Here is a 23,487-nt window from a genome sequence, read left to right as displayed (position 1 = left end):
TTCCCAATTTCCAACAGCCCTGTCTCTTTTTTTTAACCATGCCATTTAAAGTATAGTTACAGATGTGTGTTTTTTTTGTTTGTTTTTTTAATAAATTGCCACGGTATTGTGCGGAATGCTGTAGTTTGACTTGTGAGCCTGTTGGTTTTGGTTTTGTTTTGTAGTTTCAATGAAACCCAGGAGAAGAAGAAGAAACCTGCCCCTCGTCTCTTCTGTGATATCTGCGATTGCTTCGACCTCCACGACACGGAGGACTGCCCCACGCAAGCGCAGATGTCAGAAACTCCGCCGCACACCGCTTACCACGGCAGCCGGAAGGACGAGCGTCCCTACTGTGATATCTGCGAGGTGTTCGGACACTTGACCAACAGCTGCAACGACGACGAGACCTTCTAGTGCGGTCAGCCGTTACAAACGCGCTTCGAAAGCTCAAAGATATAATTGGACTGGAACATGCAAGAAGATCACACACACACACACACACACAGATAAATCTGGAGATTGGGGGGATTCGCAGACCCCAGGACGAGCTCTTGCTTGGTTGTCTAAACCTCACAGACGACACCCCGCCGTGAACTATATCTGTATCCTCACCCTGCTTATTGGTCTTGAGCTCTTCATTCGTCATCTCAATGTTACACTTTAAAGAAGTCATTCCTATCGAAGCTGAAACATTGCAGTACGTTTAAGGATGAAAAATATATAATAATAATAAAAATAATAATAATAATAATAATAATAATAAAACCAAGGAACAACTCAGCCTTATTATTGACTGTTTTTAAATTATTTAGTGAATGGATATGTTTAAGTTTCTGGCTTTTTTTTGTTTGTTTTTGTGCTACAGAAACTAGCACGCCACTTTTTAAAAAAAAATGTATTCTGATTATCAGTAAGCAATTGGTACAAAATTGGGGTAATTCTGTGGAATTGGTGTAATGTATTTAAAATGCATGTGGCTTTAACATCTGTAAAAAAAACCCCCAAAAAAACAATACAATACAATAAAATCTAATTGCATACAGTACTAACATCAAGTACTGGACAAGCCTCGCTGCAGGGGTTACATGGGATTTGAACACCCTATTGCACTGCACACTTTATACTGCATTTTCTCCTCTTTTTAAGCTTCTATAATAGCCTTTATATTAAAGTGTCTCAATTATCAAGGCATTTTATTATTATATCCTGAAGGAATAGTAACACTGTCGAATTAAGGTTTTCTGTATTACCTTGTATGTAATTATTTTTAATTATCTTTAGCATATGTCAAAGTATGGATCATATAATTGTATCATCCATTACTGTAAAATATATACATGGGGAAAAAAAAATAGACCTATCTAACTGTACATACGTGTTGTATTTTTCTGAAAACGATGACACAAGGTCATGAAGAATATTTTTTTGTTCTGTTGTAAGTTTGGGTTCTGTAATGAATGTATAGAACTGGAACTGTTGCAGGGAAAAGGCACATTGTAAAGACAGTATTAACCCAAGCACAGTGTGGACTGTATTTACTTTAATAAATGCTTATTATCTTCAATGGTTGCCTAATGTCTGAATCCCTTGGGCCGGTGTTATAGTTTCGTGGGTCTGAGGTGTTGGGATTGTGAAGGGTTGAGCTGGGATTTGAACCCAGGATCTAAGGTGGTGCTTTGATGAACCTCTACACTGAGGGATGAATTTTATAGCACTGTGGAATAAGCCTGGCTTGCACTGGGTGTGTTTACAATTTGAATCCTATACAAGACAAGAATGAAGGACCTTCCCCATATGTTCTACACGGTGCAGATTCCAGTGGCTTCTTCAGCCCTGTTGATGGGAGAACAGCCAGTTCTTACCCAGGTTTCAGGAAACAGTCCCGCTTTATCACAAGAGATAACAAACTCCCATTCTCGTTCCACTGTCCTTCTACTGTTCACTTGGACTCGGTTAAGACCATTTTTCAGCCACAACCCTAAAAGTTTGACGGTACCATACTGCTTGGTTTCCTCTCTTCCAGGTAAAAAGATGCCACCTACCCACTGAAGAGCCTGACAGTATTTAGAGTTTGAGCAGAGAAAAAGAATCCTGAACATACCTCATTCCTGAACTGCCAGAGTAAATTGAGAAACAAACCTGCTCTGGCAGAAAAAAAACAACTGAAAACTGAAATCTGGAAAACAAAAAGGTTTTTGTGGGACAGTTGTCCAACAAGGTTCTGTCATTCGATCCCAGCAGTCTCTTTAAAAGATTAAAATGTGTTTGTTTTTGTTTTTTTTTGTTTTTTTGGGAGAGCCTGCTTTTCCTCCTACAGCACTTAAAAGCTACTTTTTTAGGTTTTTATCTTTCTGGTTATTTCTGCATGGCCAGAGAACACCCATTTGTGTTCCTTGTGTTTTATTAACTGGATCTTCTTTGCATCAGATGAAGGTACAGAAATAGATCAATCAATATTTGATGAAGACACAGTTGAGTTGAACTTTTTTTTTATGGATATGTTGGGAAAAGGAGGCAAGTTGCAGCCAACTTAATCAGGTTTGTATAACAAAAGAAAATCTATATACAGCACAATACACTAATGTTTTGGGGATATTTAATATAATACCTCATTATGTTTTTTTTTATATATATAATTTATCAAATAAAACTCAAGCGATTGCTGAAAATGTATTTTGAAACGATCAGACATTGAAAACTACATTTAGTTGTAATGTTGATCATTCCTTTGCTTTTACTCCTACATCATTGGGGATTGTTAGATTATGTAGTGCCTGGCACTTTTCAAAGCCCTGCTCTGACTCCCCGTGACCTGTGCAGACACAGAGGACAGACACATGGCCTGCATGTCACATCAACAGCCAGCCATGCATGACAGAAACGATTGGACAGGAACTACTGTGACAGCATTGCAATCGGGCAATCCGACAAGCTGGGACTGAGATCAAGTGAGTGCAACGAGTTGTGTGATCTCATCAACCTTCTGAAAACAACTGAGGAGCTTTCAAGAACCCATTTATACTTTGTGAGGCAGCATTACAATTCTAACATCCACGCAGGTGTACAGTAGGAATGCTTTTACCACACAATTTAGAATATGTGAACTGTACATGTACAGTATTTTTAAAGCTGGGGGAACACGAGGACACTGTGTCTTGGAACTTGGTTTCAGGAGACTAGGTTTCGGGCCACTGCATGGCACACCAGGGGAGACTTGTTGCCTCAAACTAGGTTTCTAGCTACTGTTCCTGAAAAAGTGGCTTTGCGTTCCTTTAGCTAAAGGTTTTAAAATACACGCCCTTCCTTCTACAGTAACACTGCCCCCCTGATTGTTGTAGATTGGAAAGTTAAACGTAACAGAATCTCTCACTCTTCTTTACTGAGCAGAGAGATCGCTGTACTACGGAACATTTCTTCTGAAACTGGCACTCTGTCAGAGCGTTTAGTGAATCTCGATACCTGGATGTGGACCAGGCTGGAATATACAGGCTTGAATGGATTTTCAGGTGTTTATTAAAAGAATACAGTATTACTATGCATCCCTCTATAAAGAAAAGCAAGTTCTTTATAATCAGCGTCGTAACCAAAGCTGACATTCTACCGAGGTCAACTTAGGTTTCAAGCTATAACTGGCAGTATTTTGGTGTTTACAATTCAAAATCTCCAAATCTATATTACACGGCAAACCAACAGAGAAAATGAGTCTTTGTACTTTACCAGAATTTTTATATGAGCATCAGCATTTATGCAAAAAAAAAACAAAAACAAAAACAAACAAAAAAAAACACATAACAGAGGACACGACCTCGGTGCCCTCATTGCTAGTTACGGCCATGTTTATAATAGCCATGCCTTCTAACATATTGAAATAGCCATCGTCAGCTTTAACACACAAGACACCCTGCAACGCCACAGAACAGCACCATCTAGTGATATTGTGTGGTCATTGCATATAATATAAATTTAAATAAAATAGAACTGTAAACGACCTCGCCGTTCTAATTTCCTCAGTCACATGACACGAATCTCCGGCGCTTGGTCGTCACATGACACGGTTGTGCTGTCAGACAGAGTGAAGATGGCGGCCCACTTATCGTACGGGAGAGTCAATCTAAATATCTTGAGAGAGGCTGCAAGGAAAGAGCTTCGCGAGTTCTTGGATAAATGTGCCGGAAGCAAGGTACTGCATGTTTACTGTTGAGGTTAAGCCTGTTTGAGTGTCTAGACTTACTAACCAAGACTCGAGTTGAAACTACAGTCCCTGTACTCTTTTCCTGGTTCGGTGTTCGCTTTATTTATGGTAATTACTGCACGACTGGTAAATGTATGTGTGATTTAGCTTCTAAAATAACATCACGATCACACGTACAGAACAGCGCAAGAAAATACTTACTGTGACATTAATGCATGCAGTGCTTAGCGCTGTTAAGAAACGGCGCAAGGAAGTCACAAACGTACCCCATTATTATACTTTGTCTATTAAATAATGTGTTGTATGAGAAAGCTAATTGTTCTATTCGTTTAAGGAGTTTCCAGATACAGTATGTTAGTTGTTATCTAGAGCCAAAGCAGCATAAGACATCAGACAGCCCTAATGTTTTGTACTGCCCCTTTCTAGGCAATAGTCTGGGATGAGTATCTCACAGGACCGTTTGGATTAATTGCTCAGTATTCACTTCTAAAGGTATGGTACATTCTTGTAGGACTCTTTTTAAAGATGTTTTTTTTAAACAGATATTGATTTTCATTCTTGATTGCAACACCACCGGTTTTACATTTTCTATAAATCTCAAACTGTAAACTAATTCATACATTTACAATAAGTGATTTTAATGCTCAGTAGATTTCTGAATACATTGTACATCTTCTAGAATGTGGGCCATTCTATTTAAAATGTACACACTGTTTTCCATTGCACTGTAAATATATCTGCCTCTTACATTACAGGAACATGAAGTGGAAAAGATGTTCACACTGAAGGCAGGTCGCCTTCCTGCAGCTGATGTTAAAAACATCATCTTCTTTGTGAGGCCCAGACTGGAATTAATGGACATCATTGCTGAGAACGTGATCAGGTACATTCTGAAATGCTTTGTCTAGTTCCAGTGAACACTGATGTTGTGTATTTCTCTTAACGCTGCGATGCCCACCCCTCTAGATTATTCTTTTTTTAAAATCCAGCCTCACAAGCCAGACTTTTACATATGCAGTACATTATGTGTTGCTCTACAGGGGGGAAGAAACAGAATCTAGTTCCATAAATAAAGTATAATAACTTTTCTCATTTAAAAATTGTTTGGGCATTACAGGGTTAATTAACCAGCAAAGTACTTTAGAGAGGGTGCTGATTAGTGGTGGTGATGGTGGCTGTGAAATATCGGAGTGCAATATAGACATTAACAAAAAAGTGTTTTCAAAATTAAATGCTTAGGATTACAAAGAGTCAAGTAAACACAGGTTTTTGCTAATGGCTTCTTCAGTGCACAGTCCTGGATGCAGCATTTTACTGTACGCTTTGTTTCCTTCACATAGTTTTACTGATTTAGCATTAGAAGTTCCGGCTAATCAAAAGTCCAAGCAATGGGAGCGCTGCGGTTGTGTTTGTTTTTTTTGAAACGCTGGTTTTGTGTAAAGTGCGCGGCTCTGTCTTGCTCGGCAGTGAGGACAGACAGCGCTCCCAGCGAGATTTCCACATCCTGTTTGTGCCGCGGCGCAGCCTCCTGTGTGAGCAGCGGCTGAAGGAGCAGGGCGTGCTGGGCTCCTTCATCAACATCGAGGAGTACATCCTGGACCTCATCCCCTACGATGGAGATCTGCTGTCCATGGAGTCTGAGAGCGCGTTCCGGGTACCGCAGGACCACAGCACGCGCTCCACAGCGCTCTGTTTAGTCTTTACTTTGTTAATCTACATACAGTGTTCAATATAAGTCATCATAGTAAAACTGTTAACAAATGTTAAAAAAAAAACCTTTAGTTTCATTTATGGACCCATATGGCTACCACATAACCTTTTTAATGGGTCAGGGTTATGACAACTTTCTTTTTTAAAACTAGGTAGTGTTTATTTGGCTGGTAGCTCCTCCTTCTGGATATTCAATATTGTTTAACAGTTGCTGTTTTAAGTTTTATCTTAATAATTTTGTCAATTTTCTGTGTTTTTAAATGATAGGAGTGTTATCTGGAGAATGACCAGACTAGCCTTTACCATACAGCTAAGGGACTGATGACACTGCAGGCACTGTATGGAACCATCCCACAGATATTCGGCAAAGGAGAGTGTGCAAGGGTGCGTTTCATTGCTGCTCAAATAGTATTTTAGAGTGAAAAGGAGCACGTGATCACAGGCGGATAGTATATACCTTCTGACTAGGCAGCATGCAGTTGAAATGCTGCATCAGTAGGTTGTGCTGAAATCCTGATGCCAGTGCTCCTTACAGTTCTGTAAGGGTCTGTCTCTCTCATCAAGGTTCATTTGTTTAGGTTGGTAATGGGTTCTGTAAACAGTACCTACTTTGGTTTAATGCCGTGCTCGTGGATGGCACACTGCTGCAGTGTGCGAATTTGTTTTTATAACTCTTGTTTGAATTGCAGCATGTAGCCAATATGATGCTGAGAATGAAGAGGGAGTTTGCTGGAAGTCAGAACCAGATCCTGCCCGTGTTTGACTCGCTGCTCCTCCTCGACCGCAATGTGGACTTGCTGACCCCCTTGGCCACGCAGCTCACTTACGAAGGGCTCATTGATGAAGTGTACAGCATTACTAACGGTGAGTGCGAGTCCTTTCAGGATGCATTGAGCCGTTCACTTTGATAACTTTCCCACTTGCAGAACTACACTCCAATCATAAGATATAAGTTGCAGTCTTATTTAATTGATCTAAATATAAAGAGAAATGAACTATGATGACTAACGTGCTTTGTGGTATGTTTGCTTTTCATAGCCTTTATTAAGATTAAATGGTGACGGTATTAAGATACGTTGGCGTTTAGATCAATTGATTAGATCCCATTGTATAGGTAAAGCCTTCTTGTTACGAAGTTTCTTTTAGTAGTACTACTGTACTGCTAGATACTGTACAGCGGATTGCTGTCAAAATCACTTTACAGCGCTGTGTGATACATGTGCTGTTGAACGTCACCCTATTTATACAGTATAAAAAAGTCTGTTTTCTAGAATTAGTATTTTAAAATCAATACCATACTTTTAATAGCTCTTAATATTTCACCATCCTAAAATCTAAGGAAATATAATAATTTATTTAACTTGCTCACAGGGGTCAAAAAGATTTTGTCATTTACAAAACAAAAGTGACCCCTTTATCACTGTGCCTGTTGTAGTGTGCGCTCCCTGTAACCCAGTGTAACCCTGTGGTGCCTGCAGGCTATGTGAAGCTGCCTCCAGAGAAGTTCACTCAGAAGAAACAGGGCGAGGGTGGGAAGGACCTCCCAACCGAACCCAAGAAGCTGCAGCTGAACTCCGCAGAGGAGCTGTACGCTGAGATCAGAGACAAGAACTTCAATGCCGTCGGATCAGTGCTGAGCAAGAAGGCAAAAATCATCTCGGCAGCATTCGAGGTCATTTCTATTTGCATTATATAAAAAATACAGCCATGTTCTCGGCTGTGATTTTTGCACTAATGAAACAGGCGATCGTTTCATTTTACCCTGGCACTGTTACAGCCCTTTGTTAAAGAACTCATTATCAGCACCATGCCTGGACTTGTCTAAAAGTCCATTTCCATAGGTACTGAGATTGTGTGGTTGACTCACGCTGGATAAACTATTATAATGCGACTTCAATGAAGGATATTTTAGGAGGAATGCAAAACCTCTCCCAGTAAGTTTAACTGCATATCTATAGCAAGTGTTTTTAAGGTACCATAAACCTGCAAAAACTGAAAGCATCCTAAAAACTATACTTTTTTCTTTTATAGGAGCGGCACAATGCTAAAACAGTGGGAGAGATTAAACAGTTTGTGTCACAGCTGCCACACATGCAAGCAGCAAGGAGCTCCCTAGCGAACCACACGTCCATTGCAGAGCTCATCAAAGACATTACAAGTAAGAACGGGTCTTTGTTGGTTCAATGGAGCGGTGTTAATAAAACAGAGTAATGTAATGTTGTTTAGTATGGATTGTGGCGCTGCTGTTCCAGGATCCTTTTGGTAAAAACAAGTAAAGGCTGTTCCTTTTTATTTATTTATTTTAATGTGTTATTTTAACAGTTGACTGGTGTATATATTTTTGTTGTTCTAGCCTCCGAGTCGTTCTTCGATAACCTAACCGTGGAACAGGAGTTTATGACGGGGGTGGACACAGACAAGGTAAATACACTTCAGTACTCCTCTGTTTCTACCCCTGAAGACTAGAACCTTTTCAGTCCTGATATGGCGCCGTATGTTAACATCTGTCCTGTCAGAAATCACATTGGAACCTCGCAGGACTCCTAGGTCCCAGCCTGAGGTAGTGTAGAAATACAATTAATAAAAATGTTGTCCTGTTCTCATGTACACTCAGTAAAGGAGTTTATTCATCAGCTCAGGACTGAAAGGGGTAAGCATGCCATGTGCGCTGCTCTTCACAGGTAAACAGCTACATCGAGGACTGCATCGCCCAGCAGGATCCCTTGATTAAGATCCTGCGCCTGGTATGCATGCAGTCTGTCTGTAACAATGGACTGAAGCAGAAAGTGCTGGACTATTACAAGAGAGAGATACTGCAGGTAAGAAGCACTTTTCTGTTGACGCAGTAGCAGTACTGAGAATGGGATGAACGTTACAGTGTTTTCGGCTCTCTCTGTTGGTTTCACACACAGCAGTGTACTATCAGTGTGAGCATGAACTGCAGACAAGGGGCTGCAACAAGTAAAGGAAAGAAAACAAATGAGAAACTATTGATTGTAAATGAAATATATATGAGATTACGGGCTTTGTCCTGAGCTGCCCTTTCCCCTTGTCTCTGCCACCAGCTGTGCTTTGTGCATTCATATCTAGTTGCAGTAAGAGTTAACAAACACTGATTTTACTGATGGGGAGCCTACAGTCAGAACGGGCAGTTTGAGAGAATGAAGTGTGACGCATGCCCAATGTCTGTTTAGAATTAGAACCGTTTTGTTTAAAAACGAGTCCAGTTTTATCTGGTTTCCCTGAGGTCTGATTTTTTTCTCTTTCTATTTTTCTGTTTTTTTCAGACCTACGGTTATGAGCACATATTAACCCTGAGTAATTTAGAGAAGGCTGGGCTGCTGAAGCCACAAACCAGCACCAGAAACAACTACCCAACCATCAGGAAGACACTGAAGCTCTGGATGGAGGACATCAATGAGCAGGTCACCCTTTTTGCCCTATCTTTTCTGGGATGCATGCCAAGTCAAGTTCGGAGGGGTCTACGGATCACTTGATGAAAGAAGGGTTGGGTCAACGAGTAAACCCAAACTCAATGGGATTGCAAGGCTAACTCGGATTGGGGATATATGGAGGAATCTGGTCATTCTGTGATCATAGTGTGATCTATCTTTTCATGATGATACTGACAGGGATGGAAAGAAGACTCCTATTGCATAGCAGTTTCACCCATTCCGGGTTTTAATACAAGCTTGATTAGCCACAGTGTATAGGTAACAAGCTCAAGTGTGTCTTATTAAACTTCTGGTAAAACCAGGGATGATTCAAACAGCAATGCAATTTACAGTTGTGTTGATGGATATATGTTACTAACATACTTGTTCTTTACTGTAATACCCTTATTTAAGACTGTGTGTGTCTGATTTATTTTGCAGAACCCAAATGACATTTCTTACGTGTACAGCGGTTACGCTCCTCTGAGTGTCCGCTTAGCCCAGCTGCTGGTGCGGCCTGGCTGGCGCAGCATTGAGGAGGTGCTCAAGATGTTACCAGGACCCCACTTTGAGGAGAGGCAGCAGCTCCCCTCCGGACTCCATAAGAAACGTACGCTGATCATGAAAACAGCAGCTGAGGCTTGATGGTGGACTTAATTACGTTTAGGCACATACAAACTTGTGTCCTTTTTTTATATTATTTTGTAATGTGTATTTCTTTGCTTCGATGTGATTAGAGCGTCACACTTTAATTCTTGCGTCAAGAGTCACATCTTGGGTAAAAGTCATATATTCTGGCAGAGAGAGATTGAGTAATTCCCTGTCCGAGACCGTGTTGCTGCATGCCTGTTTTTGTTCTAGGGAGGTGCAAATTGGATTATTTATAGGGCAGCTCTGCCAGCATACTGTCTTATTTATTTTGTATTTTGTTGTTTGCACGCAGGCCAGCAAGGAGAGAACAGAACCACCCTCGTCTTCTTCCTCGGAGGAGTGACTTACGCGGAAATCGCCGCACTGCGCTTCCTCTCGCAGATGGAGGACGGGGGAACGGAGTACGTCATCGCCACCACAAAACTGATCAACGGCACGTGCTGGATCAAGTCTTTAATGGACAAGCTGGAAGCACCCCCCTTCTAAAATGAACCGGAGCGTTTGGAACGAACGGCGGGGGCTGGTTTGTTAACAAGCCACCATTGGACATGAGCTCTCCTATGCTTTTCAACCTTGTACCGTACGCTAATGTTACAGAGACAGATACACACTTACAAAGTTATTCAGAAGACTCACAGACGTGTGATCTCAAGCAGTGTACGGGCCACAGGGTGTCTGTGTAAATGCATGTGGTTTCACTGTGGAGACTGGCTTTTAATTGCTTCATTGGAAATAACAAAAAGCTTACTTAGTTTTGAATAACCCTGTATAATGTATGTTTGTGTGTGCGAAGCACTAAAAATACATCCACTGTCATTATCAACCGTAGTAACAGGTTTGTTTTAAGAGATCCCTGTAGTACACAATTATAAACTACAAGGGCTAGAGTGCGACTGACGGGCTAGCGCGGACACACACACACACTAACTAGTTAAGGAGTCTGGATAAGACTTGGGAGGGTCTCAATGTTCCTGGAAGAGTTCTCTTCTTTATCTCTCGTAATATTTCCATTACATCATGCCTGTCTGCATCAGAACTCCCCAGACACTGCACAGCTGCTCAAACAACTAACTGATACACACTCATTAATCTGTACCTACCCTGTTACGGCAAAAGCAAGCTTTTCAGATTGATGACATGTTCTTGCTGTTTATCAGTTCCACGCAGATCCCTGTGTCAAGAATAATTTGAAGGTTAAGTGATTGGGTTTGACAGTCAAGCCTAGCTGGAAAAGGGAGAGCAGACTGCCCTGCTTAGATAATAATGAAACACTGAATCAGATATTCTGCTCGGAATATGTGGGCTTACATGCGTCCTGTAAATTACTACTGTGCTTTGGTTTGTATGTTCGCTATCCTGCAGCAAATCTGTTATGTTTATACATTCAGCCAGCCTGTGATCAAGCTGAATAAAGTACATTATTGAAAGAATGCATTGTTCTGCAATGACAAGTGTGTGTGTGTGTATGTATATATATATATATATATTGTAAGATAGCGGGTTGTGAGAGACAGCAGGGAGGGGGTTAAAACCTCCCTGCGGGAGAATGCACCTTTTTGTATTGTGTTGCTTTATTGTTTCATTTAATTTTCTAATTGATTTGTTAATTGTTAGATTGTATTGATTTATTGTTTCATTTAGTTTGCTAATTGTTTTATTGTTTAGTTTTATTATTAATGATCATCCGCACCTGGGCGTTATTGGAGAATTAGACCCAGGTGCGGAGTTTAAAAGGAGAGCAGGCAGTCTGCTCGAAGCTGCTGAGTAGAAGAAGGCAGAAGAGGTGCGCTGTCTCCGAGTAGCCAAAGGAAGAGAAGGAAAGTAAGTGCGGTGTAAAACCGGGTGTTTTGGAAAGGTCGGGAAAACAGCTTAGCTGTCCAGTGTTAGGAAGGGTGTTCCTGTGTGTTAGGTAGTGCTCGTACAGAGCTAGGTGTTTATTTTGTGTGTTTTTGTTTTGTTTGATTTTTGTGTTTATTAAAAAAATAGCGCGTCAGCGCTTGAAAAATCCATTTCAGTGTCCTGGGTCGTATTTTTAAAGGGGCAACGAACCCAAGTGGGTGCGGATCTTTTACATTTGGTGGCAGAGAGTGTGGGCGCCCCTAAGACCCAGAAATGGATTTGCTACAGATGATCGAGCAGATCACCAGGAATGCTGTTGCTCAGAGAGAGCAACTTGAGAGATGGGAGAGAGATGGGATTGGCTCCATTGAAGAGAAGGGAGCCAACAGGATTGGAGCTGCTGCTCCAAGAATGGGAGCAGACTAGCGGAGCTCCGCAGCCTCCCGAGCCAGAAGGGGAGGAGCCGCCGCTGCCAGAACCCAGAGGGGAGGAGCTGCCGGAGCCCAGAGGGGAGGAGCCGCCGCTGCCGGAGCCCAGAGGGGAGGAGCCGCCGCTGCCAGAGCCCAGAGTCCAGAGGGGAGGAGCCGCCGCTGCCAGAGCCCAGAGGGGAGGAGCCGCTGCTTCCGGAGCCCAGGGAGGAGGTGAAAAGCATACCTCCACCACAGTCCCGACCACCACCCCTACGGTCCAGTCTGGCGTCGCTGCATCCAGTCCCTCACCCCTTGCTCCTGGACACCCTGTCGGTTAGCCTGGACCTCCCGTCACTAGACCTGGAGCCCAGGAGTCGGCAGAATCGGGCACAGTTCTCCACCTGGTCCCCTGCTCCGCTCCTCCCGGACACTAAGACGTCGCTGCGCTGCTCCCAGACGTCGCTTACGCTCCCCCTGGTCACTGCTTCGCTCCCCCTTGCTGACCGGACGTCGCTGCACTGGGTCGCAGCTGCAGACCTCTGCCCGCTGCTGCCGCCTCCAGTGCCCCGGTTGTCGTTCTGGTCTCCCCTGACAAACCGGTGGGGTCCCTCGTCGCCGGTGCGCGGTCCCTACCTGGCTGAGCCGGGACGTGGACCGATCCACCCTCGAGTTCGCCCGTGGAAGAGGGCGAAAATTGACATTTGTGGACTCGAGGGTGGGTGGTTGTGTTTTAGGGGAGGAGGTGGCCGTCTCGTGGCCTGTGTCTTGTAAAGACAAGGGGGGGGGGATGTGTAAGATAGCGGGTTGTGAGAGACAGCAGGGAGGGGGTTAAAACCTCCCTGCGGGAGAATGCACCTTTTTGTATTGTGTTGCTTTATTGTTTCATTTAATTTTCTAATTGATTTGTTAATTGTTAGATTGTATTGATTTATTGTTTCATTTAGTTTGCTAATTGTTTTATTGTTTAGTTTTATTATTAATGATCATCCGCACCTGGGCGTTATTGGAGAATTAGACCCAGGTGCGGAGTTTAAAAGGAGAGCAGGCAGTCTGCTCGAGGCTGCTGAGTAGAAGGAGGCAGAAGAGGTGCGCTGTCTCCGAGTAGCCAAAGGAAGAGAAGGAAAGTAAGTGCGGTGTAAAACCGGGTGTTTTGGAAAGGTCGGGAAAACAGCTTAGCTGTCCCGTGTTAGGAAGGGTGTTCCTGTGTGTTAGGTAGTGCTCGTACAGAGCTAGGTGTTTATTTTGTGTGTTTTTGTTTTGTTTGATTTTTGTGTTTATTAAAAAAATAGCGCGTCAGCGCTTGAAAAATCCATTTCAGTGTCCTGGGTCGTATTTTTAAAGGGGCAACGAACCCGAGTGGGTCCAATCTGTTATATATATATATATATATATATATATATATATATATATGCGCCTTCCAAAAATCACTTTACAGACCATTTTTTTATTACAGTTAATTTAGTTGTAATTTGTGTCTAGACCTTTATAGACAAGACAAAACCATATTTAAAAACGAGTAATAGAAAAAAAGCTGCTCAAATATAGTCTTCAGTGAACAGCAATCCCTGAGCTGCGCTGTTCTCTTGAGAAGCAATTAGTGCTAACAGGCTTCCTGATCAGCGGGATAATGGTGCGCTCCTGTCTGGAGGTGCTGCTGTGGCCGAGGCAATGATTTGATAGCAGAGCACCCTGATTAAATTAGCAGGCCATTTGCTCCTCTTTGCAGTGAAGGATGTCTCAGTGGGCAGTGGAGTTAGATCAGAGATAGATCGATCAACAATGCGTGCTCTTTGTTATGTCCTGCTAGTTTGAGGATAGAATGACATCTATGATCAAAAAACCGTGTTAGACAATAAAAAGAGGAAATCCTATACTTTTAATCATTTTTTTTTTTCTCCAGAAAATGCAACCTGACAAGTAAAGAAAGTCACAGCTCTCGGGATCTCTTTAAAATGCAATGCAGGTCCATAATATTAACGCGTGCGTATGTAGGTATATAAAATGAAACACGATTTATACTATCATAAAATACGTTTAAGGTTATAATAGCAATTGTCAGTTATAGCTCCCCATGTGTCATATAATTTCTGAAAATGAATCTTATGCAGGCTACAAACATATTAGATATGCGTTTATTTGAAGATTAGTGTGTGTGTGTATTATTTATATATATATATATACACACACACACACAGTACTGTGCAAAAGTTTTAGGCAGGTGTGAAAAAATGCTGTGAAGTAAGAATGCTTTCAAAAATAGACATGTTAATAGTTTATATTTATCAATTAACAAAATGCAAAGTGAGTGAACAGAAGAAAAATCTACATCAAATCAATATTTGGTGTGACCACCCTTTGCCTTCAGAACAGCATCAATTCTTCTAGGTACACTTGCACACAGTTTTTGAAGGAACTCGGCAGGTAGGTTGGCCCAAACATCTTGGAGAACTAACCACAGTTCTTCTGTGGATTTAGGCAGCCTCAGTTGCTTCTCTCTCTTCATGTAATCCCAGACAGACTTGATGATGTTGAGATCAGGGCTCTGTGGGGGCCATACCATCACTTCCAGGACTCCTTGTTCTTCTTTACGCTGAAGATGGTTCTTAATGACTTTCGCTGTATGTTTGGGGTCGTTGTCATGCTGCAGAATAAATTTGGGGCCAATCAGATGCCTCCCTGATGGTATTGCATGATGGATAAGTATCTGCCTGTACTTCTCAGCATTGAGGAGACCATTAATTCTGACCAAATCCCCAACTCCATTTGCAGAAATGCAGCCCCAAACTTTCAAGGAACCTCCACCATGCTTCACTGTTGCCTGCAGACACTCATTCGTGTACCGCTGTCCAGCCCTTCGGTGAACAAACTGCCTTCTGCTACAGCCAAATATTTCAAATTTTGACTCATCAGTCCAGAGCACCTGCTGCCATTTTTCTGCACCCCAGTTCCTGTGTTTTCGTGCATAGTTGAGTCGCTTGGCCTTGTTTCCACGTCAGAGGTATGGCTTTTTGGCCGCAAGTCTTCCATGAAGGCCACTTCTGACCAGACTTCTCCGGACAGTAGATGGGTGTACCAGGGTCCCACTGTTTTCTGCCAATTCTGAGCTGATGGCACTGCTGGACATCTTCCAATTACGAAGGGAACTAAGCATGATGTGTCTTTCATCTGCTGCAGTAAGTTTCCTTGGCCGACCACTGCGTCTACGGTCCTCAACGTTGCCCGTTTCTTTGTGCTTCTTCAAAAGAGCTTGGACAGCACATCTGGAAACCCCTGTCTGCCTTGAAATTTCTGCCTGGGAGAGACCTTGCTGATGCAGTATAACTACCTTGTGTCTTGTTGCTGTGCTCAGTCATGGTGTCTGACTTTTGACAGTAAACTGTCTTCAGCAACCTCACCTTGTTAGCTGAGTTTGGCTGTTCCTCACCCAGTTTTATTCCTTCTACAAAGCTGTTTCTGTTTCAGTTAATGATTGTGTTTCAACCTACATATTGAATTGATGATCATTAGCACCTGTTTGGTATAATTGTTTAATCATACACCTGACTATATGCCTACAAAATCCCTGACTTTGTACAAGTGTACCTAGAAGAACTGATGCTGTTTTGAAGGCAAAGGGTGGTCACACCAAATATGGATTTGATTTAGATTTTTCTTCTGTTCACTCACTTTGCATTTAGTTAATTGATAAATATAATCTATTAACATGTCTATTTTTGAAAGCATTCTTACTTTGCAGCATTTTTTCACACCTGCCTAAAACTTTTGCACAGTATTGTGTATATGTCTATTTGTTCAAATTGTATCAAGTTCTATACAAAAACAAAAAGTTGAAAATGCCCGTGACAAAACAAACCCAGATAACCTTTGCAGATTTACAGTTTGCGATTTACAGAATTCAATCAAATTCTGATTGAATTATTCCAGTTCTAGGATAGTATTACAAAGATCATGGGGCTGAAAGACTTAGTAACAGAAGTGAAGGATGCAGACTATTTGACTGTGCAGGGTAATTTAATAATCGTCATTCACATCTTGCAATGTTATCTTGAAATGGAGCGAATGTGTCATCCTGAGTTAAGATACCCGATCTGATTCATCTGCAAATGCTAAGTTATTCTCTTAACAGATAATGTGTACTGAAGTAACTCATGAAACAAAAGCAGAAACTGAATGTAGATGTCAGGAGAAAACAGTACTCTGACGTAGCTCATCTCTCCATTAGACAAGCTCAGGGGTTGAGGGCTCTTGTAATCAATTGAATAGCTCGCGACCACACCTACCCATTAGTAGCTGTGCAGGCTGCAAAGAGAACCCTGCGTCCCTGGATTTAACTGCAGGAGACAAACAGACTGGGGATATTTTTGCTTTGGACGTGGCTTCATAGAGAGAACTCACTGATAGAGGGCCAATGTGAGTTATCCATTCAATGTGAATTGATGCATGCAAAGAACACACTAGCAGCAGCTAGCTGGGGTTGTTGATTGTGTTTTTAAACTATAAGACTAATTTGCATATTGTATGTTTGGTGATCATGAAGTTATGATAATTATCAGAATTCAAGCAACACAAGTTTGATAAATTCATTTGAAATAACATCTATTTATTGTGTGTTTTGCAAAAATGTGTTTTACACGGTGTTAACACAAATAATACAGTCTAGCATAGTCATGTAGATGCAAATAAATGGATTAGGGCTGCATCGAAGTCTTTCAATTAAAACTGGGTTAAACTTTATATAATTTGCTAGGCGTTGTGTCCGTTTATGAAATCCTATGAAGTGTATTTACCTTACATGCCTTTACGAAAATATAACACGGTGCATGTTTTATAAACATTCTGGAAATTATAGTAAAACTTTTTTTTTTTCCAATCTGCTGCAACACCAAATCAGTTAAACACGTTATTCGGTTTCAGCACCTTGGACAGAGCACCACGCCGCAATTGATTGGGAGAAATTAGTATTGGGTTCTTTGAATACATTAAGAATATATTTTATATAGGATTAAATAACGCTGCGACTTTCGGGGTTAATAAAAAAATCCTCTTATGTACAAATGACAGGCACACCGACGCTCGAACTTTTTATACACACAGATTTTATTATGCTTGTTCCGCACATCGGTATCTCAGCACACTATAAAGCCGATAGGCGTGCGTTGACATTACACATTCAGTAGCAATTAAGTTTTGTGGGGACAACATCGGTTATGTGTTGCACATAAAAATGCCATTAGCAAATGCAAAGATCCATAAGAGGTACATTAGGAGCAATTAATGCATTAATTATTAACAAACGGAGTCATTGGGCGCACCACCAACATTTACCGGAGATGTATTTTAGCGTTATTGATTTAGAAACACTGCAACAGTTCACATATATTGCATATGTCTTATCGTCCACAAAATGCTGGTAGGACCATTATGCATAATCTATAGCTTGCAAAAATGATTTGACATATTCTTACCTTTCTGAACAGGTGTACCTGGGGTCCAAGTCAAAGCTGGAATGGGCAGGCGGTTGAGAAAAGAAAGCTTTAAATTGGTCACAAACAGAATTACTGCAGAAGCCATATTTTTTTGCACTCAGGGTTCACGATTTTCTGTTTCCTTGCAGACAGAGATAATCGAGACCATTACAGACTGCATTCACGAGGAGAAAAAACTGCACGCGGGCTGTGGAAATGGACTACAGGCTGCTCGAGCGGGAGCCCTTCACGCTGCGTTACCTGCGGCTGCTAAAGGAGGTCCTCACCTTCGTACTGTTCAGCTACACTGTGCTACTAGGCGCGCTAATTCTGGCAGGATGGACTACCTACTTTATGGTCGCAAAAAAATAATGAGCGGGCCTCCACCCATTTAATAGCAGAGGCATTGCTAGCAATGCTCAGTTGTTAGAACATGTTAAGCGATGTAGCCGACTGTGTGTGAAATGAAAGTGTTATTTTCTATCTAGCGCACTCGCTGATTTTTGTATATCACGACCGATAGCAATGTAATAATGTTAGAAACCTATACGTTTATGAATAAACGTTGTTTCCTGCAAACAAATGGTGTGTGATTAACTTTTAGAAAGCTGCTCTGTTCACAGTCATATCCCTATAATCTGGAGCTGCTTATTTTAACAAGGTACATACAGACCCATACCAAGCTGGTAAAATTGATGCGTTGCAATGATCGTGTTGTTGTTATTTGCGGTATTGTTCCCCTAAATTACGCAATATTCCCAATACAGTGTGCTGGTAGGGAATTAGTCTTACTTAACAAGTCTGTGCAAATCCGTTCATACTGGCAATTAAGCAGCTGCTGCCAGGATTACTGATTACTGGAATTGATTACTGTGCTAATTACCATCCCTTTAACACCTGAAAGTGTGCTCAGCAGTTTCAGAACTTATCAAAATAAACTCCTATGTGGAGATGCACACACTAGCAAAATGCAAGAACTGGAAATACTGCAGACGCTTACGCATTTATGAACATCAAACAAAGAACCGAAAAACAAACCCAATGCTTGTGTGCTGTGTCAAACGCACTACGAGTCATTAAATAGACTATTCTGAGAGCGTACAACAACAGGGAATCCTAGATGTATAACAACGCCTTTTGTTTTAATATTGACACGTATAACCTCCCCAGCTGCAAGTGCAATCAGACGCACATGACGCTTATAGGCTGACAAATAGCTAATATGATTTACATCGGGTCTGTTCCCTGCACGAGACGATTGTAACAACATGTGCGTTTTCATCGACAAAGAACTGTATGCATTTAAAACAGCATCCAGTGTTCAAACCTGTACCTTCAGTCTTAACATCAGAGGCCGGTCTCTTATTCAGTCGCTTTGACACCTCGACTTAACCGTGAAGAGGCTCAGGGCCTATACAGCGAGCTCTTCAAGGAAAAAAAATAGACATTTTATTTATTTAGAAGAATGTTTTTATTGTTGTTACAAAAAAAAAAAAAGTTAAGCTTGGAATTGTCGATTACATGAACTGTATCTGTTAGGTTACGACAATAGCTGTTGGCATTTACACACAGAATATATAAGAGGCTGTTTGAGTGGTACTCACGTGTGGCTCTTTCAGTCCGTTCCACTCAGGTGCAGGAACCAGGGGCGTAGCTAGGAATAGATTTTTACTGAGGCAAAAATCTATCTGATGACACTGATGCTGCTACTGCAAAACGTTATTCTTTTTATTAACTCTGTAAAACCGCGTATCTGTAAGAGATTGTGGCAGCATCATTTGATTTTGTAGTTTCTCGCTCAGTCTTTGCAATACTGTCATTTTGGTAGATGAGCCATCATCACCGCATTGCAGTTGCACAAACATTCTGAGAACAAAAGCATCATTGTCGGTCGCAACAACAGCTCGCAAATCACTGAGACACACACGAGTGAATTCACTTCTTATCATGAAGACTTTCATGGGGTAAAATGGGTTTCTATTGCGAGTTAGTCTTCAGGAGCTATGAACTGTTGTATGGCGTAGCCTGCTGCATAATGGAAATATGTACCGCGTATTTCTCAATGATAAATCGAGATAATTAAGTCGCAAATCCTGAAACATGACTCAAATTACTCCTCTTGCATTTGGTTTTGTAACCGGATGAAATGTTCCAGACAGTAAGAGAACAGAACTGGATGAAATGAATAATGTTGTTAAGTTAAAATAGCATGAGTCTAAAAGCACACCAGTTTGACATAGTTGTTATGCCATGAGGAAAATACGACGATTCTCAGAACCTATCCACCGAGAACACCCGGTATCTGACCGGAAGCATTTTAAAATAGAACACATCCACCCGATCCGGTCTCCCCGTGTGATAGTGACGCCGTAAGTCGTGAGATGCAAACGCCAAATAAGGCTTTAAATCGTGGGACATGTAACCGTCTCTCATCAAGAACAGATTGTAGAACCTGAAATTTGTGTATCAATATAAACCGTCGTGTTTTATTTTCAATACTATAATGGTTTAATACTTCTTGCGCGTCTGCATGTTATTTAGTGTATTGTGATTTTAGTTTTAAAAAAGAGACACTCCTCAAAACCTTAATTTATATAAAAAGTAACAAGCAATGCTTTGGATGAGTTAGCACTGGATACTATATTGATGGCGTCTGGTTTTCTATGCTTTCTCGTCAAAGTTCTGTACATGCGCAGTTAGCAAAAGACACGATCATACTGGGAGGCGCTATCGGTTGACACATGACCCAAATTCAGCAACGTTTTAGGTCTCAGGCTTCATTAATCGTCTCCACTTTTCTGTTTTCTATTAATTTAAGGCCAATACTACATTATATATATATATATATATATATATATATATATATATATTCCCCCTTTCCTTTCCAATTTCCCCCCCTTTCCTTGGCCCTGATAATTAAAAAAAAAAACCTTTCCCACCTTTGCTTACTTTTCTGTTCAATTCCTAATCTTAACACTTATTTATTTTGGGTGGGGTGGGGGTTGTAGTTAACATCGCATTGACAAAACTACGTGCTTGGTTATACAGTACTGTACTCTGTAGGAGGAAATTTGAAAAATAAGTAACTATTTAACTATTAAAATGTTTCACGGTGCTGCTTTATTTGTTTCTTTGTTCTGATCCTAGTTGTTCCGTGTAACAGCTAGGCTTCTATTAAAGATCTTAACTTTGTATCATCTACCTTCCCTGATATTACATGCCTCAGCGGTTTCATATCAGATTCTGTGTGTGTGTGCGTGCTTTGTAGTTGTTTCTACTCAGATAAGTATTGATATGCTTTTCCTATTCAAACTAAAATTCTCAATGCTGACTGCCAGGGAGTGGGGAAGCATATTTAAAGTTTGATAGGGGAGAAGCAGTTTTTGTGTTGGACATCTGGATGTGGAGGAATACACAAAAAAGTAGTTAGTAGTATTTACCAACGTCTTAGTACAGATTGTAGTATTTGCAATGCAATGTTACTAGTATTATTATAAATGTTGACACAAAGACTATGCTTTGATAACAGCAGATTTATATCCCAGGAAGAAATACAGTCAGCAAGTCCTTTCCAAGAACATTTGCTCCTGTCCTACTTTGCTAATGTGTGCTTTGTGGTGCTAAACAATTGCTTTTGTAAAATTTGCTTTTTGATTTTCAAGTAGGACTGTGAGTGAACCTTGCTTTGATTATTCTGTCCAAAGTCAACCAAAACATGTAACAAACAAGAATGGGATTTGATTCCTTGTACAAACTGAGTCAGAACCTGTTGGATTTGCCTTTGAACACAACTTCCTGTATATAAAACTAGACACAGTAATGAAAAGGGATTGCATTAAAGAGTAAAAATCTAAGAGAGTGAAGTGGTTAGCCAGTAGCACTACCCTGGAAAATACCTATACCTAGAATGGCAATCCTACAGGAGAGTCATGCTAGAATTTCTATTCACTAGACACCTAAAATACTCCAGTATCCTACTGCTCCCGATAGTAAAAGTAACAATGCTTTTAGAATACATTCTTTAAAAAAAGTTATTGAAATTACAGGACAATGTACTACAAGAAGCTGTCATGAAATCACAAAGAAAGAACACGGCTATTCTGTGGAAACGTTATTTCCATCTCTCAAATATATGTCTATATGGTGAATTTGCAAAAATATATGCTCACAATAAATCATTCTAAATGTTTTACAATAAATACATACACAGATATCTACAGTATGAATGGCTTTTACCAATTCGATGTTAGTCAGCATTATTGGATTGCATTATATTTTTGGACTGCAGTTTTGAAACTAAATACTTAAAGTACTTCAGCAAAACTTTCTCAAAGTAAAATATCTTTTGGAACAGCATGCAACAACGGTGACAAGAAAACACATGATAACATGGGAAAACACACCTGGCAAAAAAAAAGCATTCAATTTGGCCTACAGCCCCTCCTATAACAACATAAACCACACTGCATGTTAATCCAGCCACTCCATAGAATTGCTATTAAAAAAATGAAACAAAAAAGGAACCAAAATTATCAAACAACTAAGCGTTCTTTCACTATGAAAGTTTTTTTTTTAATAAATACAAAAGATGCCCAGTGGCTTGTATGCAGCAAGAGTAATACATGATCATTAAGAGCAAGGTAAAAAGTATTATACAGCAAGAGTTGAGATATCTAGTGTTGAATAACTTGTTCCTGTTCAACACTGTGGGGTTTAAATCAGATCTATTTTAAATATACCTTGCATTTATTCAAAACCAATGAAAGGATCACATGATGCCAGAAAGCAATGTTCCAAAATACACAGCGCTGCCGAGCAGATGCAGAGCTTGATCTAAGGAAAGTAATTCTGTGAATTCAGCAGTTTGGTTTTGGTTTAAACACTTTTGCTCACCAAGATGGCCATGAAGAATTACAGTATTCCATATATGTCCCTGATACCAAAACTAGATATTGCTCAGTTTCTAGTGGCCAGTATTTTTGCTAATCTTTTTGTGGGTCGAAGAAGCAGTTCTTAAGTTCTCTTTTATTGGAGACTTTCCAGTAAAGCTGCCACGTGTGACTACAGTACCTTATTTGGGTTTCGTGCAAAGATTAGCTCACCCAATTCTTTTTGACTGGGTGCAGTCATCAACTCCACTCTCTTACAAAAAGTACAAAGAAAAATATGCAAACACAATTGGCTGACTAACAGAATAGGCATCTATATACAAAACCGCTCTATTCCATTTACAAATGAACAACAGAAAGAATATGCATGTTAGAGCTGCCAGCATTATAACGTGGCTTGACAGACTCAAATGATTAAGAAATTCAGTAATGCAAACTAAAGCAATACTGTATGGCTTGGCTGGTATAATATTGTTGCATAGTACACTATGATCAGGCGAACAAACGTCCTGTTTGCTGCAAGACTCTGAAATGATAAACAGCTTCCAGTGCAAGTTTAATGGTATGATGTTTGCTATCAGTCTGAGGGATTCAGAGTTCTGTTGCTCCAGTATTGAATTCTTTTCCCTGGATCAGAATCCACCTGGCATCAAGAAATCCTTTAACGCTGTGAGCTTTTAATTCTGCTAGGTAAGCCTGCGTCATACCCCTATTACTATAGACCAGGTGCAGCAGCAAGGTAAAAACAAACAAAAAGGATTGAACAATCCAAAGTTATACGACAGGACATAGACAAAGAGATTTTCTATCTTAAGTATACTGTGGGCAATCGAGTTCTGAAGTCAATGTGTTCTTTTGTTTTACACTATTTAAGAGTAAGTCAGGTTGTACTGTAAATACACATCTGTTTAGTTA

The 23,487-nt window shown here is 40.7% G+C and overlaps 2 protein-coding genes across 9 annotated transcripts in view; both read left to right on the top strand.

Annotated features, from left to right (window-relative positions):
* LOC117428068 (CAP-Gly domain-containing linker protein 1-like) overlaps window positions 1-1,546 on the top strand; it is a 49,333-nt gene extending 47,787 nt beyond the window's left edge. For all 7 annotated transcript variants that reach the window (XM_034925623.2, XM_059033031.1, XM_059033032.1 and 4 more), the window contains one exon: window positions 165-1,546. In XM_034925623.2, the coding sequence (XP_034781514.2) occupies window positions 165-396 (232 nt within the window). In that variant the 3' untranslated portion in view covers window positions 397-1,546. The remainder of the gene's footprint in view (window positions 1-164) is intronic.
* A 2,504-nt stretch (window positions 1,547-4,050) lies between these two features.
* LOC117427733 (vacuolar protein sorting-associated protein 33A) lies at window positions 4,051-11,399 on the top strand. Of its 2 annotated transcripts, none has more exons than XM_034045980.3 (13): window positions 4,051-4,162; window positions 4,601-4,666; window positions 4,930-5,057; window positions 5,642-5,828; window positions 6,152-6,268; window positions 6,574-6,748; window positions 7,363-7,556; window positions 7,916-8,042; window positions 8,238-8,305; window positions 8,566-8,703; window positions 9,172-9,309; window positions 9,760-9,928; window positions 10,262-11,399. In XM_034045980.3, exons 1-13 carry the CDS (start codon window positions 4,061-4,063, stop codon window positions 10,453-10,455), a joined length of 1,803 nt encoding a protein of 600 aa, XP_033901871.3. In that variant the 5' UTR covers window positions 4,051-4,060; the 3' UTR covers window positions 10,456-11,399. The 2 variants fall into 2 exon arrangements, with proteins under 2 accessions (XP_033901871.3, XP_058889012.1); XM_059033029.1 differs by lacking the exon at window positions 4,051-4,162 and adding an exon at window positions 4,264-4,282.
* The last annotated feature ends 12,088 nt before the right edge of the window (window positions 11,400-23,487 follow it).

Source organism: Acipenser ruthenus, chromosome 11 (genome assembly GCF_902713425.1).
Source record: "Acipenser ruthenus chromosome 11, fAciRut3.2 maternal haplotype, whole genome shotgun sequence".
In the NCBI taxonomy this organism is placed as follows: domain Eukaryota; kingdom Metazoa; phylum Chordata; class Actinopteri; order Acipenseriformes; family Acipenseridae; genus Acipenser; species Acipenser ruthenus.
The sequence above is the reverse complement of the archived record's forward strand: the minus strand, read 5'-3'. Positions and strand labels throughout refer to the sequence as shown.